The 19,081-nt window shown below is 46.2% G+C and overlaps 1 protein-coding gene across 1 annotated transcript in view; it reads right to left on the minus strand.

The window, feature by feature from the left end:
- Positions 1 to 433: 433 nt before the first annotated feature.
- The window catches only part of SCML4 (Scm polycomb group protein like 4), a 101,726-nt gene continuing 83,078 nt past the window's right edge, over positions 434 to 19,081 (minus strand). Inside the window, exons 6-8 of the mRNA XM_090279727.1 lie at positions 13,682 to 13,972; positions 5,675 to 5,820; positions 434 to 3,063 (exon numbers count right to left, since the gene is read on the minus strand). Of these exons, the coding sequence (XP_090135853.1) occupies positions 2,938 to 3,063; positions 5,675 to 5,820; positions 13,682 to 13,972 (563 nt within the window). The 3' untranslated portion in view covers positions 434 to 2,937. The remainder of the gene's footprint in view (positions 3,064 to 5,674; positions 5,821 to 13,681; positions 13,973 to 19,081) is intronic.

The following is a 19,081-nucleotide window of genomic DNA, read 5'->3' on the forward strand; positions in this document are numbered from 1 at the left end:
GAAATGATAGGAGCCCAGTGTACACACTAGTGGGCAGTGAGCAAGGTGCTGAGGACAGCTGCTCCCTGTCCACAGCTCTCCCTGGCGAGGCCTCTCCCCTCAGTCCAGCGAGCCTCCCAGAGCTGGGTAGGCCCCCAATCCCCCAGCTGCCTCCAGGGCTCACCCTGCTGGCGATAGAGGGTATACCTAGTAGGAACAGCCTAGAGCAGGTTCTGCCTCCGTGTTACAAAGCTGGGGAGGCATATTTAAAGAACCAAGCAAATATAATAGCCGATATATTCCCAGCCACAGCCTAAGGCTCGTCCAACTACAGTGTCAGGAAACACACACACACACACACACACACACACACAAAATCACATCTTTTACCTGAAGTCTTCACCAAAGGAATAATGTGCTTCATAAAATATTTAAAACACATTAGGCAATAGAATTATCTCTACATTTTTTAAAAAAGCATTTAACAGAAAAGTATAACTGAAAATGTTTGGAACAGGAGCACACACTTTCTCTTTCTCTCTAATTTGGAATTACACAAAACTAATAGCATTATTTGCCACAATCTGAGCGAAGCTACTGCAGCAGAATAACAACTACCCCATCTGTACAAGTGCGAGGCCCCCACATAAGCTCACATTTAGACCAGAGTGACACACGTGGCCTGACTCTTTAAGGTCTGCTTAGAGGAAATGGCCTGGCAAGTTTTACATTTGCTAAGCTATTTAGCTGCCTGGTTTGACAAGACTTTTGAAAGGGGTGAAAATTAATTATAATTGCAGCAATGCTACAATAATTCGGTCAGCTAATTGCATTCCAGTGCAAAAACAGGCAAGGAAGAATTTCCTCCCCAGGCTATTCTCTGATATGGCAGCATTCGCTTTAAGCATAATGAGATTTTTTTAAAAAGTCAAACCTTAAATATCACGGCTTCGGCAATCTGTCCTGCTTAAAGTTTAATGCAAAATGAGATAGCACCTCCATGAGAGCAGTTACACGTGAACAAGGATCCAGTTTTCTCCTAAACTTGAGATGGAAACATCTCTCCCCCCTGAAAATGACTCAAAGTAATTCTTTGACCTTGTTTGGGGATGATTTCAGTTTGGGGGCACAATGTTCATGTTTTTGTAGTGAGGGATGTGCTAGTGAGGGTGGGTAGGAAACTCTGAGAGTTTCTAAATGAGGTATATGTCGATGGCAGAGGCACCATGAGTTTCAGAGGGTTGAGCAGAAAGTGTGGAGTGAGAAACCTGGGTTGTCATGGGGTTTCTGGGTCTTACACAGCATGGTGTGGGGTATTAATGCTCTTCACGAAGGTCCTAACTGATGTATAAAGGATGAACCTGCAAATCTACCCAGGGCTGCCCTCAAGTGTGTACAGGCCATGCCCTGCACAAGGGCAACTGGTTAAGGGGTGAGGGGGCTGACATCCCACCCTGTTCACTCTCCAGCCAAGACCCTGGCTCAGGCTGCATCTCGGAGGTAGGTGTGCCTTTTCTAATTTCCATTTGAGCCAAGAAAAGCCCTGACCCTCACCCTCCAGATCACAAAGCTTGATCTTTGTCTCCTCACTGACAACGCTGTGGATGTTTTCTAAGGAAGAGGATATGCCCATGACAAAGGTGAATTCATTTTGAAGAGATGTGCTCTGTTCAGTGAAAGAGGAAGGAAAAAAGAAAGAGGGAAAGAGGAAGGATAAAAAAGAAGAATGAAGACGAAGTTGTGGGTGTATTGTCCTTCCCTGGACACAGCTGCAAAGGGACAGAAAATCAATTTTTTTCTATTATTCCATAGTGAGGAAGGAAAACCTACTTGTAAATTGAATGAAACCCAATAATAGCACGTCTGTGTATTTGCTGAGGACTAGAAAAATTAGCCACACATACAACTACATAATCCAGCAATGTAACTAGGAACCAACACTTTCCCATTTCAAAGCATAGTTGAGACATTTTTCTTCTTTTTTAAAGAAACACCATGGCTAAATGTCACCAAGACTTTTCGGCGTGCCAACATACCACCACCTCAGTGAGGATTCTGGAAAGGAAGAAACTCCAAAGCCCCATCTGGAAAGAACATACTTCCAAATGCTTGCCTTTGCTGCTTGTACATCTCAGTCAGTAATAGTGATCACATATGAACTAGAACCTTCTAGGACACGATTTCGTTCCAATTACCTTCGGGAGGTAATTAGGTCTTCCCAAGTTACAATCTGTGGTGCGGACTTTGAAAAAAAGTCCCTGTGTCTGTGTGGGCTAGATCTTGTTCACAGAAACCCTAACCGGTTACATCTACTGAGCACTGAATCCTCAGGCTAGAGCCGGGAGGGTCCTGGATTTTCATTAGCAGTCTGCCCTCTAGCGGGATAACGCAGTACTGCAGATGACTAGGAACAGAAAACGTTTTTTTCTTCTCTTTCAGCGAGCGAAAGAATTCAAGTTTTCCAGATAGTGCAAGGTGAGGCATTTATCCTCAAAAGACAGCTTCTAGAGCTGAATCAGGCAAGGCTCACAATGACAGGTCACCGAGTCAGAGGCAAAGACAGGCGGTGCTGTGGTGGGCCTCCTCACAAGGCCTGCAGAGACAAAGGTTCTCTGTCCTTGGAACCCTCCAGGGTTCTTCTCCTTGGGTGTTAGCATTCAGTTTCCTACTCTTTCATTGTAAAAATAGGACCCACTCTAATGGCAGCCAACCTATCAGGAATGTTACAAATAATAGGCATTTTTGTAATTTTTTGGCAAATCATTAACATAAAGAAGCCTTTCAAAAGGACTAAGTTTAAGTTTTAAAATGACGGAGATGCACAAGTTCATAAAAAGACCACATCGTTGTGGCTGTTGTTTTTTAAGAAGAGAATCTATTTTGTGATGGTGGCTGAATATTGGTAAGGCAGAAGATAATCTTGAGATCTGTCTGGATTTTGCTTCTGTCTTTAAACCTTCAGAACTTGACCTGCTTCAGTTTGTCAATATGGTAGCAGAGTTTCAGCGCAGGTCCCAGCTTCAGGCCCAAGTATTTCATAATCATGTCACTCTTCAGCAACAAGAGAGCATTGCCATCAATCTCCTGGTGGAACAGGATCAGAACAGAGGAAACCCAGATGATGGTCAGAGTAATCACATAGTTCAAGTGTGGTCAGGGAATGAGGGAAGGGAGTAGGGATTTACTTAGATATACATTCTTATTCCCAAGACAACACCTTTAAAAATTAAAGCAAAAGTACTATATTCTCCTTTCCCATCATCTCTTTGGGGTAAGTTAATACATTGGTTCTTTCATATTCTTGCTTTAACCTCATTGAAGGAATTAAACATACCTCCAGTATGGTCCCAATATCCCACGTATGATGTTTATCTCCTCATCCAATCTAGGGCTAAACGAGCAAGACGTGTGCAATGGACTGAATGTATGCCCCTCCCCCATTCACATGTTGCAATCTTAACCTCCAATAGGCGGTTACTTTGGAGGATAATTATGTTATAGCGGTGGAGGCCCTGTGAATGGGATTAGTGTCCCGATTCAACAAGAAGATTGCAACCTGCAACCCGGAAGAAGGGGCTCACCAGAGGCAGACCAGGCTGATTGTGGACTTCCAGCCTCCAGAACTGAGAGGTAAATTGCTATTGTTCATAAGCCAACCAGTCTATGCTACTTTGTTAGAGCAGCCTGAACTGATTAAGAGGAAGTGTCATTCATTAGACCCTGAAACTAGTGGTCCCCTTTCCATTCCAGGTGCTGACTATATTGCTACCTTCAGCTAATGACTAGGTTGCTAATTACTCTCCGTGAGGGAGTTTGGGTGTTTTTTGGGCCCCATCAATAATGCTAGGTAGCACACAGCTAAATAATGCACCTGCTTAACCTCAGGGTTTAGCCAGTCCCTTGAGGTCCTAGCATTGCTCCCACTTGTCTCTGAAAATGGTAACCCTCCACAGAGCATGTTGAATTCATGGACCTGGTAAGGCTGGACTTCCTCATTAACTTATAGTGTTATTTTCAGGTCGCTAGAGACAGAGATTTTGGGCACTCAGATGGGAAGAAAAGGCACAATTACAGGTCTCATATAACTGTGCAAGGGTCTCCTGTCCCTGTCATTCCTCTAGCCAGTCCTCCAGTTATTGATGAAGCACTGACTGCGTCACTCACTCTCCGTGTCCTTGGTAAAATGGCAGAGTGGGCAAATCTCATCTGTGGGCCCTCCCTGGTGCTTCACTGCCTATTGTCTCTCCCCCACCCCCTAGACTTTCAGGATGTCCCATCACTCTGGAAGACAGCCAGGCTCCTCCCACCCAGCTCTGTCTAAACATAACCCACCCTGTGGTCCTTGCTCTCAAGGCCCCACCATTAGGTGAGGTCAAATATATCCCTAATAAAATGTGAGTGTTGGGTTAGATAAGGATCCTCCCCAGATCTGAGAGTATGATTTCTACTGTAGAATCACCAAATAAAATTAGAGACAGGCAGGAAAAGATTAATGGCAACTGCAGTCAGCAGAAGACTGTTCCTTCTCCCTTCCTCAAGATGTCTATATCTTAATCCCTGAAACCTAAATGTTAGGTGACCTGGCAAAAGGGAACTATGTTCACAGATGGAATTAAGTCTGCCAAGCAGCTGACTTTATAACACGGAGAGAATCGTGGGTAATTAGGGGTGGGGTAAGCAATGTAATCACAGGATCCTTAGAAGTGGAAGAATGAACCAAAAAGTCAGCATCCTGAGAAGGACCCTGCTTAATGTTATGGCCTTGAGATAAGGATGAGGGGATATGAGCCAGGAAATGATGGTGGATCTAGATGTTGGAAAAGTCAAGGAAATGAATTCTCCCAAAAGTCTCCAGAAAGAATGTCAGCCTTGCTGGCACATTGGCCTCAGGCCTGTGAGACCCCCACTGAACTGCAAAGCAATAAAAATTTGTGTTGTTTTGGGTTGGGAGAGGTAGAAGAGGATAAAGGGGGTCAAATATATGGTAACAAAAAAAGACTTGACTTTGGGTGGGGAACACAGTGCAATATACAGATGAAGTATTATAGAATTGTACACTTGAAAACTATATAATCTTATTAACCAATGTCACCCCAATAAATTTCATTAAAAATTTCTTTTTAAAATGTTCTATTTTAAGCTAGTACATTTGTGGTAATTGGTTATAACAGCAGTGGAAAATGACATAGTAAGCTTGGTAGGTAAAGTATTAATTCTTACCTTTTTTTTCATTTGCCATCTTTATATATTTCAGAACCTCCTAGATAGTGATAAGAATGCCTGCTAACTGGAGACTATCTACAAGTCAGGCACGACGGTTAACACTGTGTGTGCATCTCCTCACTTAACCCAGAGACAGCTTAGGACTAGGCACTGATATAGTTCACCTGGCATGTTGTAGGTATGCTATAAATATTTGTTGAATGCACAAATGGATGGATGGATGCATGGATGGGCAGAAAAACAAGCACTCCTGTTAAAGGCCAAAATGATGGAACAGATGGGATAACTATTCCTTTAAAACAAACTAAGTGGTGGTTGTGCTCTGAGAAGCCTGTCATTCCAACTGGCCTCCTTGGGTGGTACCCCCAGGGCTTAGTTCAGACCCCCTAGCCCACAGCTCCCTGAACCTCACCCTCCTCCCATGCCTCCCCACACCCCGCCTCCTCCCGGGTCAGGCCCAGCACACACATACATGCTTTCTGAAAAGCTCCACATGAGGCCCCAGAGCCTGCGGGTCAGCGTCTTTCACAAACCAGACCACATCCTCCACAGTCCAGGTCGACGGGTTCCTGCTCCGTGGCCGCCTGGCGTCCTGCCCGTCTGGAAAAGGGCTCGAGGCTGCATGGGTGAACATGGAGAGCAAGACCATTAGACACTGGGACCAGAGTGTCAACACCTACCTGTGCTGCCTGCTCTCCCCTGGCCCCGAGTCCAAGGTGGTGATCTGAGTGACCTTATTTGATGGAGAAAGACTAAGTCTGCAGGCTGGTTGTGACCCAACATTCCTCTAGCTTCCCTTCTCCACCATTAGCTGGTGCTTTTGCTTCTGTCTATGAGACATTTACCCTCCCTCCTTCCCACAGAAGTTTCACCTTGCCACCAGAGACCAGGGAGACCCCTTCTCGGGCAGCATTTCTGTGTCCTGCCACCTGAATGTTGCCTTCTTTCACCTTTAACCTCCCAAATCTTTGCTTGTTCTTCTCATAAGATGCTTTTCAATCTGCCTTGCATCACCATTATGTATATACTTGTCTATAACGTTCAGTTAGATTTCAGTTTCTTGAGGATGATCTTTTTTATCTCCCCACCCCCTCCATTCATTCCACAAACACCTACTGAGCATCTCTTCTGTACTGGGTCTGGGCAAAGTGCCTGGTGAAAAACACTATCTGCTCATTATAGGATCTATAATCATTGGCTCCTCCATGACTCTAAGCATATATATTTGTAAAAACTGGGTCAATCCTTGTAAAATGATTCAATGTATTTTGCAGAACAGTATAAATAACTTAATACAAGAGCCTTGTGTGGGTAATCCTTAATCCTATTTTTGGCCCAGAAAAAAAGAGTAGGCTCTGAACAATGAAGCCACTTTGCCACAGAATCATCCTAAATTGGAAGGGGAGAAATCTTCACTTCTGTTTCCCTTCTCAGTCTCAGAGTGCAGTGGCTTTCTGCTGTCTTTTCTTTCTTCTTTGTAAAGTGCTTGAGAAGAGCACAGTTCTCCATCCGTCCCAAGAAATGCACAGCATCACACTTCCGAGTCTGTCCTAAATACATAAGGTTTGGCAGAGAACTGGATTGACTTTGAGATTTCCCCTGCCTTTTCCTTGTGGGACCTGGGAGGGTCCCATAAGGTGGTCTGGCATGGGGCATTTTACCAGGAAACTGTTAATGCCCCCTGCAGCCATCCGAATGCTGATCTGTGCTGATTAGAGATGATTCCACTGCCTTTAATGACACTTGCACTCAACATGGGGATGAGGCATCACCGAAATCGCGTTCATCTCTGGATCCTGCCCCATCAGAGGTTCAGCATTAATCAGGGTGATAACAGATGCTCTGATTACAAAGGCTGGAAGTCTTTTAGAGGGATCAGAGCAGAGGTCAAATCTAATTTCCTGTATTTGATAGAAAGGAAAAATACCAGATTAATTCACAGCCTCATCCACAGGAGCCTAGGTTCCCTTGAGCAGAGCCAGCCAGGGAACAGGGCTTGAGCAAGGGTGGCGTGCTGTCTTCACGGAGGAGGTGTTTTGAGCAATGGCCATGGAACGGAAGAGGCTCCCCTCCTGGAGCCTGGTGCTTGCTCTGGGTGTTTTTCACTTTTCCAGGTTGGAAAGGCTGCAGCCAGGCCTAGCTGGGGAACCATTCTGCGGGGACTTTAAGTCATACAAGACAGAGAACAGCAGGAAGCCCGCCACACTTTGGGAGCTGCTCAAGTTCCAAAGCACATACCCTGGCTCTAGAAGGAAGAGGAACGGAACTTTCCAGGGACAGGTTTGTGAAGCCTTTACAGTGGTCTCTGCTCACAGGGATAATAAGCTGCTGTGAAGGTGTCAGGAGGACAGACAGGTGCGGCCTGCCATGTGATTGGGCATTGGTAAGATGCTGAAAACATCTTGCTCCTAAAAGAGCAGAGCATACAAAGTGCTCCCCCGATGGCTTCAGGAAGGCGGCACTCTCCAGTGCGGAGAACTTTGTGTACGGTCATGTCCAGTTACTGTGAGCAGCCCAAGACATGTGAATGGTGAAACCCAACTGTGAATGCATGTGTAATTAAAGATGGTGGTTGTCATTTCTAAAGCACAACTCGCATTCCCCAGGAATACAATGACTATGAATCAGGGTTTAAAGGAACCCCTGACATTTTCTCAGCATGGGCACTTGTACTGCTGTCTCTGAGTCTCTCTCTCTCTGTGTCTCACACATACCCACAAGCACAGGCATAATTTCCTTTTGTGCTTTCAAAATTCAGGGAAAACTTTTTAGCCAAGAATAGATTCATGAGAAGAATGGAGTGAGCAATGAGCTGGGAGTCAGAAATCCCACCACCCACCAGCTATGGGAACATCGTTGTGCTTCTCAAGGGGGCTGGGAAGGCTCTCTGAGGTCCCTGCCACCTGGGACACCGTCTGGTCCCTTCACACCACAGGCTGTCCTGTGCAGCACTGAGGGAGTTAGTTTCTCACACATCTGAGAGCCTCACCTGCGTCCATGTGCAAAGCCACTGAATGAAGAGTCATCGGCCAGGCCTCTGGTCCCTGTCCTGGCCCTGCTCATTCTCTAGGGGCCTCAGTTTCTTCCACTTGTTCCTCGAATCAAGTGAATATGTACAATAGCTTTGGGCTGCAGACTGACAAGAAGCATCTGAAGAAAAGTCCCTCAGTGTCCAAAAGGGACCCTGTGGGGCCCCTCCTCGGGCTGCCTGTAAATCTCCTCACCCCCTCAGACTCTGCACAGCTAGAGCTGGGTGGGAGGAGACAGGGTGAAGGCAATGGGGAGGGTAGATCTGTTCTCTGCTCCTCCCAGTTATCTGGTCCCCATAGAAACAAGGCCATGCAGAGTGTAGAAGGGGCCCAGGTTAGCCCACAATCTGGGCAACATCAGCCAGCTGGAAACAGTTTTGTTTTTCATTATTTCTATTATAATAATTTTCATTATGAGACGAGGGAATTGGGAGATAGAAGAAGGCCTAACCAATCCTTAGACTTTAATCGGGTTTTTCTTTTATTCCTTCAAGACCCGTTGACTGGCCTGCATGAGAAGAAAGGACATTTCTGGGACAAGGAGAGACCACAGGCTTGAGGTGAGGCCGAGCTGGGCCAGGTTCCTTCTCTGTCACCACAGACACTGTGACCTCTGGGCAAGCAATTTGATCTCTGCCAGGAAGCCTCCGGCCACCCCTCCTTCCCACTGCCCCTCTCAGGCCAAATCTTGCTCCCCAGGCAGCTGGCTCCACCCCTCACTTCTCCCTGAGCCTTTCCTGACTCCCCACAGCAGGACCCCTCCTTATCTGATTCTTTCACAGCATCCATACTTTTCCTTAGGAGCAATAGTCACGGGTGTAATTAAATTTGTGCCATTGTTAATGTTTGTCTCTCTGGAACGGGGCACACGTCTGTCTTGCTCACAGCCCCATCCTCAGACCCGAGAAGATCCCCGGGCATACTGTGCTCAATGAGCATCTGCTGGCCAGGACTGACCAACGCCTCTCGAAGTCCTGGTTGCCACTATTCTTTCTCTCCAGCATGAAGAGGCCTTTGCCATACCTTCAGACATTCTGCCCACACCACATAGAGCGCTGCTGCCCTTCTATTCATCACCTAATACTGTATCCTACAGAAGCAAACTCTAACCCATGGGAAGCATTTGGGTGGTAATAACTGTGAAGCTTACTTTGTTTCTTGATTCTGAAGCTTGGACATAGTTGTTTTTGGGGATTCTACAGCATGTCCTGTTAAATGCAAGAGTAGGGACGTTTTTGTTATCTGAAACCTCTTTATAGGTCTTAGTGATTATGTCTTAGATGAGAGACAGGAGAAAGCTCTCCCATTTTCGCCTGAGTAACAGAAAAAATAAAAATAAAACAGGAAAGTATGTCCTGTGAATACATTCCTTCCAAGACCACTGGCAGTGGTGAGAGGTATGATATATCAAGACAGCAGGTGGCCAGGCTAAGCATTCAAGTTTGTCATGTCATCAATATCTACTCTCCTGCTTGCAGACTCATGCCATTTTCTGGCTTCTGTGGTTTTAATCCATTTTGATTAGCATCACGGGGGAAAATCCATTTCTAGGTTCCTTCCAGGGTTTATGACTTGGGTCAAACCCTCTTAAGGAGGTATGGTTCCTTAATACCAACTGCTTTCACTTGGGAGGCAATTTCAGAGCAACACTGAGCCGTTCCTTGGGCAGAGGGAAAACTTAATCACCCTCCACAGGACCCAGAGCAGGCAGCTAGGTGACAAATGGGTAAGGAGGCCGATGGTTTTCTCCTCTACTTTAATCTACTGCCACTCAATTCGGCATGGTTTATTTACACAGTTTCCAAATGTGTTTAGCTGTGCAGGTTTTGTTCAAGCGGAGCATACACAGACCCACACTCTGCAAATGCAACAAGGCCCTTCCTGGTTAAAGAGGGCGGAGTGTTGGTGCCCTGTCTGCTTCCTTCCCCTCTTCCCTGACCCCTAGACCTCCGGGGGTTAGGTGCTCGATAAATAGCTATTTAGTATACACGTATGCCTTGATCAAGCAGGCCCCTTTTCTGGGCTGCAGAGGATACAAATATGAGCAAGAAGTCTCACAAAGCTGAGAGCCTTGTTCCTACACTGGGACTGGAGAGAGGAAGTACTAGAGATGAGGAAACCAAGTGCCAGGGGAGGAAGCAGAAGAGAATCACCATGTCTGATGGGGAGGTGTGGCCAAGACAGCCACTTGACTATCCAGCATGTTTTCCCCACTTCTTCCTTTGTAATAGAATCCTGGATTGCCAGCTGGGACCATGGTTACTTAGAATCAAAACTGTATTTCCCAGCTTCCCTTGCAGCTCGTGGCCATGCGACTGAATTCTGGCCAATGAGATGTAAGCAGAAGTGGACACTTCTTTCAGAAATGCCAGCACTGCCTTCTGTCCCCTTATTGTCCCCACCACCTTCCTTCATGTCCATGCTGAGAATACGTGTGGCTGGCCGGCTCCTCCCAGAATCTGTGGCCCCATTTAGCTCCCTGAATAAGGCACCGATTAAAAGGAATTTTTAGAGCATTAAAGAGTTAATGCACACACAAAGGGTAAATAATTTCACTTTTCTTCAGTGCATCACAAAGGCTCAATAATGAATTTCAAGTGTTACATCCTGCGGCAGCTGGCCCACGGGAAGGCTCTGGAGGGGCCAGAGGAAGACTTTCTGCCTCCTTGGCAGCTTTACTCCAAGGAGGCTGCGTGGCTGTGTGATTCTGAACATCACACAGCCCTAAGGGGTCCTGTTGACTAGGAACAACTCTAATTTTCAGGGTATCAGGCCAGGTTCTCATTAATATTTCTAAGCTATAAAAGAGACAATCAACATTCAGGATATAGTTAGTGGTTTGCTGGGACTGGAAGGTCTCTGCTCCTCTGATCTCACCCCAAGATTCTGAAGGCACAAACCCTGGGGGTGCAGCCAGGGCCCCAACAGAGAGGGCTTTCTCATTGCTGGTTCCAAGCAAGGGTCTGGGCCTCCCCTCTGGCCGGTTACTCAGACAGCTGATCAGGCTCTAATTCCAGTAGAGCAAAGGGCTGGGGTAGACATAAAAAGAAAGGACAGGAGGGTGGTTGAAACTTGGGTGTGAGGACATCCCAGGGTTTCACTGACAGAGGGAGCAAGAGGCTCGTGGAGTAGAGTTCCCTGGAGACCCCTTTGACGGGTCCTGGAGTCTTCTCATTCAGGGAGACCAGATGAACTGGGATGGGGCAGACAATTCTACACCAAGTCATAGTTCGCTCCATCCAAATTGTGTGTTCCTCCTGCTGCTTGAAATCCTACACTTATGACACAGGACCTGAGATTTCACCAATTTGAATGGGGGAGAGAGTAAATCTCTCTCTCTTTTTTTTTTAAAAAGAGGCAACACTCTTAGGATTATAAATCAATTCTTTCAGGGTCATGTTCTGTGATCATGGCTCTGAGCAAATGGGAATTTGGTTGCAGAGAAGAGGTTGAGAGAAAGAGATACGTAAAGGGCAGAGGAACACTAGGATGAGGGTTTTGACAACCAGGGACAACATGAGGGTAGAAGGCATCGTGGTGGTGGGGAGCAGGGCACGGGTATGGACACAATGTTTATTGAACACCTACTACATGCCAGATGTTACTCTAACCCTGGGGATAAACCTGGGAAATAAAGGCTGCACCCTCATTTACTCTAAGACATTGGTCTGTGCCAGATCTTGTTCCCTTCTCTTGTTCTTAGAGGTCAGATGAACGGAATCTCTCCCTTTTGAAAAATGAGCTCTTCCTACTCTTATCTTCTGCCTGGCTCACCAGCCCTGTGTGACAGTGTTGGGAAGTGGTCTACAGGGTGCCTCTACCGCTGGCAAGACCCGTCAGCTGAGGGAGTTTGTGCTGTGTGCCTCAGAACTGCCTCCCCTCTCCATCCTCGGCCAGCAGAGGCTCATCTGGGGTGGGTGAGGCTCTTTGAGGCGGGTACGTGGAGGACCTAGGGTCATACAAAGTAGTTAAGCACTGTGGCTTCCCGGGGCTGCTTCTGGAGAGATCTAAGGCTCAGGAGAGGATGTGGCTTGCCAAAGAAGACAGCCAGCCCACTGGGAGGTTCTGGAAGGGCCAGATGAAGACTGCCTCCTTGGCCTGGTCTTCTTTCCTCAGCAGTTCCCAGCTGCCGAGTTGATGAGCATGCCCTGTTGAGGGGTTTGCTCACGTGATCTGTGACTACTAACATTTACTGAGCACTTACTTTGTCCTAGGCTTTGTATTAAATACACATAAGAATTTATTTAATCTTCCCAACAAACCCGTGGGGTGGTTGCTATTATTATTATTCCAGTTTTACAAGTGAGGAACCTGAGGCACACAGAAGCTCAGACTTGCAAAAGGTCAAACAGAAAGTGGCAGATCTGGGATTCCAGCTTAGGTCATCTGGCTCCACAGTCCATGCGATTATCCACTATGCTCCATAGCCTCCATTCAATCACGAAATACTGACGCTTGAAAATAATTATTTAAAAATCAGAATGATCACTGAGCTATCCCTACGACAGCACTTTTGTACACTTTCATACATTGCATCCCAGCAAGCGCCCTGAGACAGAAGTGGCACTACAACCAGTTCTGTGGGAATTTTGCTTCACTCTGGTTCTGGCTATGAGCTCGAATCCTCCAAGTATTGACCACTCTGCAAGAGAAAACTCTTTACTAATACCTGGTTCCTTCTGTTCCTGGCACAGAGATAGTCCACGCCTCTCAGACTCCCTTAGAGTTAAGCGTGGCAAAATGGCCAGCTTTTGCTAAAGACCTGAGTGGAAGTGATGTGACCACTTCTGGGCTCTAGGGAAGTCTGTGTGCCTCCTCCACTCGCTCCTTCCCTTCCCACCTGCTAGGAGCTTGGGGCATGGAGGTCCGGGGGATAGCAGAGCGCCAAAGAAACAGAGCCTGGGTTCCTGGACTGGAATGCACCCACGAACTAGGAACACCCACTTTGGTCTCTCTTTTTTAAAAAAATCCTCACCCAAGGATATGTTTATTGATTTGAGAGAGAGAGGAAGAGAGAGGAAACACCAATGTGAGAGAGAAACATCCATTGGATGCCTCCTGTATGCACCCTAACGGAAGATGAAACCCGCACCCTTTGGTGCATGGGACAACGCTCCAACCTACTGAGCCACCTGGCCAGGGCCCACCTCAGTCTCTTGAACAAAAATAAATTCTATTGGACTTGAGCCACTGTACATTTTTGGAGTCTCTTACTCCTACAGTCTAGCCTACTCTTAACATACCATTGTCTTTGCTTATCATCAAAGGCTGACATCAAGCTGTCTTCAAGAAAAAGAAAAATTTATGTGGGGGCTTGTGGAAACTTCTAATTTCCCAGTGTTCCCACATTCAAAGAGCCACAGCCCCCTCCTCCCCTCCATGCATGTTCCCCAGGGCAGGGGCAGAGGAGGGAAGTCACAGGAAAGATGCCAGTGCATGCATTACGTTACCACATCTGTTTCCTTCGAGAGGGGTCCCGTTTCTCTTGGGGCTGGAGCCTGGCGGTCTCAGCCCAGGTGCCAAGGGGCTTCCAGAAGACATGGGGCTGGTGCGGGGTCCACTGGTGGTGGTGGCTGGGCCTCCCCCAAGGTGGCCATCTCCAGAGTTCTGCCTCTTGCAGTACAGCGAGGAGGAGGTGGGCAAGGAGCCCCTGTGGCTAAAGGTGGAGGCGGAGGGGTCCACACTGTAGCGGTTCATGCCTGCCGTTTTCACCAGGCACTCTTCAGCAGTGACTGTTTTTGCTAAGAAAGAAAGCAAGGCAGAGAAGCAGAGATCAGAGAACAGTTCAAGGGGCCACCTGGCATCAGTCTTGGCAACCCTTCCCCAGCAGCAGAGGCTTCACTCTGTGTGAGGACAGGAGATGAAGAGGAATGAACCTCATGGCATCATCCCAGGTACCTCACCTCTCAGCAGACAGAGACACCGGCCTCACCACAAAGCATCTTATCATAGGGACTGGGAGGTGTGCTGCTCGTGTCCAGAGGAAAAGGCACCATCTTGGTGACTGATGACTTGGACATAAAATCTGAACAAAGACCTCTCCCCCTCCACAGCTCTGCCCCCTGGCAGTCTCTGCCAGCTTGTCTGACTCTCCCTGCACTCTCTTCTCTCGCGTGCCATCACTGCTTCCCTCCCTCACCTGGCAACGCTGTAGAGAAACCGGAACCCTCATGTACTGTCACTGGGAATGTAAAATGGTGCAGCCTCTTTGGAAAACAGTCAGACTCTTCCTCACATGGTTAAAAATAGAGCTATGATATGACCCAGCAATTCCACTCCTAAGTAAATACCCAAGAGAAATGAAAACATATGTTCACATACAAATTTGTGCATGAATGTTTATAGAAAAACTATTCGTAATAGCTGAAACAACCCAAATGGCTATCAACTGGTGAATGAGTAAACAAAGTGTGGTATACCCATACAGTGGAATGTTATTAAGGCATAAGAAGAAATGAACGACTGATACTGCTACACTGGCTGAGCCTTGAAACATGATGCTAAGTGAACGATGCCCGCCTCAGAAGACCACATATTAAGTGATTCCACTTCTATGAAGTGTCCAGGATAGGCAAATTTATAGAGACAAAATGTAGATTAGTGGTTGTCTAGGGCATGGGGTTTGTGGGGATACAGGTGAGAGCTAAAGGGTGTTAAAAACATCCTACAGTGGGTGATGGCTGTCCATGTTTGTGTCTACACTAAAAATCACTGAATTGTACACTTTAAAGGGGTGTGTTGTATGATACATGAATTATATCTCAATAAAGCTATTTTAAAAAGTCATTGCAGAAGCCCCATGTTAGGTGTGAACACATTCTTGAGAGCACTGTACAGTCAAGTCCTACAAATACTGCTCTGGCCACGAGGACATGAGAAAGCCGAGCAGCCTAAGGGTGTCCGGGTTCTGTGCCTCGTGCTTTGTGGCTAATGGAGGGCTGTGAGGTGTCTTCAGGAACCTGGAACTCTGCACCTTTGCCCTAATGGACTTGACTGCATCTCTTCCCTCTGGATCAGAGGACATCAATAGAAAGATTCTAAAATGGACCAGGCTACAGAGCTATATACTAGCCTGCTTCTTGAATAGAGTGAGGAAGAGGAAAACTAAACTTTATTGAGCACCTACTATGGGCCAGCATCATTCTAAGCCAGTAAGCGGTAAGACTGTTATTACATTCCCTTTATTGGAAAGTTCTCATAGTCTGGGACACCATCCATTTAGTATCCCCAGTGGCAGATGCTCTGATATACACGAGAAAGCAGCTCACAGTGTATGGCGTACAGAATGCACTTAATATATATTTATTGACTAGACATTTGGGCCAATTTAGTAGTAAGGCAGCCGTTACACAGAATATACATTAAAACTCAGATTATATTCCTGACTGGTGTGGCTCAATTGGTTGGGCATTTTTGTACAAGGTAAAAGGCTGCCACTTCAATTCCCAGTCAGGGCACACACCTGGGGTGCAAATTTGGTCCCCGTTGGGGTGCATACAAGAGGCAACCGATCAATGTAGCTCTCTCATATTGTTGTTTCTCTCCCTCTCTTTTCCTCTCTATAAAAATAAATAAAATCTTTTTTTTAATTATAAAGGATTAAATATAAATTCTTCATGTTAGAGGCATGATAAACAATGAAAAAAATTGAACTAAAACACTTATTCTGTTTATTAAATATCTAAAATCCAAATTAAATACATCTATGGAATTCTGATAGTCTAAGGTAGAGAATGCAGATAATTCACCCACCTGCATTATAGCTGGAGAATACAGATACAGATGGAAGATTGTTCTCCTATGACAATGTGTGGAAATTGGGAATGAGGGAACATGGACGTGATTGGTTTAAAAACTGCTGAGGATCACAGATGAGATCAAAGGTAATAAAAATCAGCTTCTGGGCTATGATCCAAATGAATTCATTAGAAAGTAAACCCTCCTTAAGAAAGCTTCAAGCATTAGCCCTCTATTCAGCAAAGGATGTACCAGCTGAGCAGACAACCATGGAGACATTACCAAGCCCCAGCCATGGCTCTGCACAACCTGTAGCTCCCAGGACTGACAGTAAACACCAGGGTCAGGTGCACACACCAGGCTGCTGTTCAGAATTGATGAGATGCATCTGCTCCAATCAGCCTTTCCTCACCTTCGTAAGCAGGGGTGCTGATGCTTACATCCTACCTGACTGATACGATGAAGGCCATCACCATCCAACCATAACACTGAAAAGGACCTTCACAGAACACCCAGCCCAGCCTGTCCCTCAGTGCTAAAGGCATCCCTCTGCTGGGACAGGGGATAATTTTAGGTGGTATTTTGATGTGTTAGTTTTCTAAGGCTGCAGAAATTACTACTGACTTGGTGGTTTAAAGTGACAGAAATGTATTCCCTCACAGTTCTAGAGTCTAAAAGTCTGGAACCAAGGTGTCAGCAGGGCCATGCTCTACAAAAGCTTTAGGGGAGGACCCTTCCTTGCCTCTTCCAGGTTGTGGTGGCTGCAAGCAATCCTTGGTGTTCCTTCACTGTAGACACAACACTCCAATCTCTGCCTCCACTGTCACATGGTGCTCTCCCTCTGTGTCTGTGACTGTGTCAAAATTGCCCGCTTCATATATGGACACCAGTCATTGGATTAGGGCTCATAATTCAGCATCACCTCATTTTAACTTGATTACATCTGCAAAACTCTGTTACCAAAGAAGGTCTTATTCATAGGTAGGGCTTAGGACTTGAACATGTATCTTCCTGGAAGACACAACAACGAGTGAATATTATTGTTTTATAGGCATACCTATAATTTAGTATGCATCAATAAAATATAAGTAGCCCATCAAACTATGATTTCACTGATATGGAATCACTGCTTAAGAAGACTAAAGTCTAAAGTTAAAAGAAATGAGTCCATTTAAAGGAATATCTTGAGTAGACACTTTTATAAGTGTTACTCAAACATAAAAATTGCGAGGGTGGTGTATTAACACTGGAATGCATTGAGCTATCCTGACCCCTCTATTCAGGCAGGTGGTATCTAGAAAGGAAAATAAGATAAATAATTGAGCCAAAGATATTTGATGATTTTCCTACAGTTTTGGTCACTGTGCTACAAATCTCATTGCCTGAAAGTTCTTTCTGACATCTAACTCCAATTCCTCTATCTTCAGCTAAAAAGATGACTACTGGATACATACCTTTTATACAATTCAAAACCATTAAGACATGCAACATACAGGTAGATGAATTACAGGCATGCAGAACTTCTAGTAGCTTAAAAATTTAATAAAGTAGGACATACAGATTGTTTGTTGCCAAAAACAACTATTTAAAGTTGGAAGAAAGGAGAACCAAACCTGTACTTGGAGAGAGAAAAACCACTATTTAAAGTTGGAAAAAAAAAAAGGACCAAACCTGTACTTGGAGAAAGAACTATATTTTTCAAGCAGTTCTGTGACTGACTGGTGAGCGAACACCAGATGGGGCCAGCAGACCTGGGATTGTGCAGCCCAAGTGCCCAGCACACATCCAACCCCTGCACACAGACGCGTGCAAACCATGTTCATGGTCCTCTTCTCCAGGGTTCTTAGAAAATCCCTTCTCATCTGAAATGAGCTGTCTCGTTATCCTGGCACCTCTCACTGAACAAGAGGATCCAACGCAGCCGTTGAATCACTGCGGAGACCATCAGCTCCACAAAGCAGGGTAAACAAAAGGCATGTCATGTACTTCCCTCCTCTAACCCGCTGCCTCTATCCTAGAGACTACAGATGCTACGTGTAAGTCATCATGTTTCCCTCCAGAAAAAGGTATAGCCTCCTTTTGTATGGTCACAGGAGCGTGGTTCACAGAAAGGCAAGTGCAAATTGGCAGATTCAAAGAAGCCTGCCACCTTCTCAGGGGTCAGTCTCTTGGGAACTTTCAGGAGAGCCTGATGTTCCTTCTTCATCATTGCTAATGTGGCCACAGAACACTCTAAAAGAGTTCAAACCCACTCAAGCCTCAAGGGATACCCACTTGCTTCTGAACCTGAGCTGTGTCGAAGTCTCTCTGCGGAACAAGCTGCAGGGTCAGGAGTGTGTGGACTCCCCCTCCTCCCTCACCCCTACAGAGGCCTCTGCAGCCGCTTCCAGAAGGCCTGGCACAGCCCTTTCCTGGTGCAGGTCTGGAGAGTCGAGTGTGAGGCCCTGGAGGACCTCCAAAGAAAAGCAGGAAGAGGCAGAGGGACAAGAAGAAAGCCAGGAGCCAGAGAAAGAAAAAGTCTCAAAGTGGCAGGAGCGGCACAGAGAGGGAAAAGGGGCCCCATGTATAAAAACCACAACTGGCATTGACCCCTTGTCATTTAGGACTCAAGACCTAACTTCTCACCATTAAGTGAACATGAACTATTTATTTTATTTTAAAAAGTAAGCTGGCACTTTACTTGGGGTCTCTAATCAAATAAATCCCTGAGAAGTAACAATAAAACTCCATCTGCAAAATTATTCTCAAATCAATAATAACCCTAAAATTCCAGAGCTTTAGACCCTATTCTTCTTTCCCAGTTTTCTCTCTCTCTCTCTCTCTCTCTCTCTCTCTCTCTCTCTCTCTCTCTCTCTCTCTCACACACACACACACACCCTCCACTCCCCACTTTATCTCCTCATGTGGCTCATAAGCTCCTAATTGCAGGAGCAACTGCACAGAGTGAAACTTTTCTACCACTGTCACTGCCAACTTCCCCCAGCCTGGGAGCCTGTGCCTTTCTCGGGGTCAGTTGCTATTAGGTCTGTCCAGCCGGCAGGCCACACCACCCTGCCCAGGCCGGCAAGAAGGTGAAACCCCCTGGGTCAGTGTCCAGGTGGGGGGGGGGGGGG

The sequence above is a fragment of the Furipterus horrens genome, unplaced genomic scaffold (assembly GCF_987537825.1).
Source record: "Furipterus horrens unplaced genomic scaffold, mFurHor1.1.pri manual_scaffold_6, whole genome shotgun sequence".
NCBI lineage: Eukaryota > Metazoa > Chordata > Mammalia > Chiroptera > Furipteridae > Furipterus > Furipterus horrens.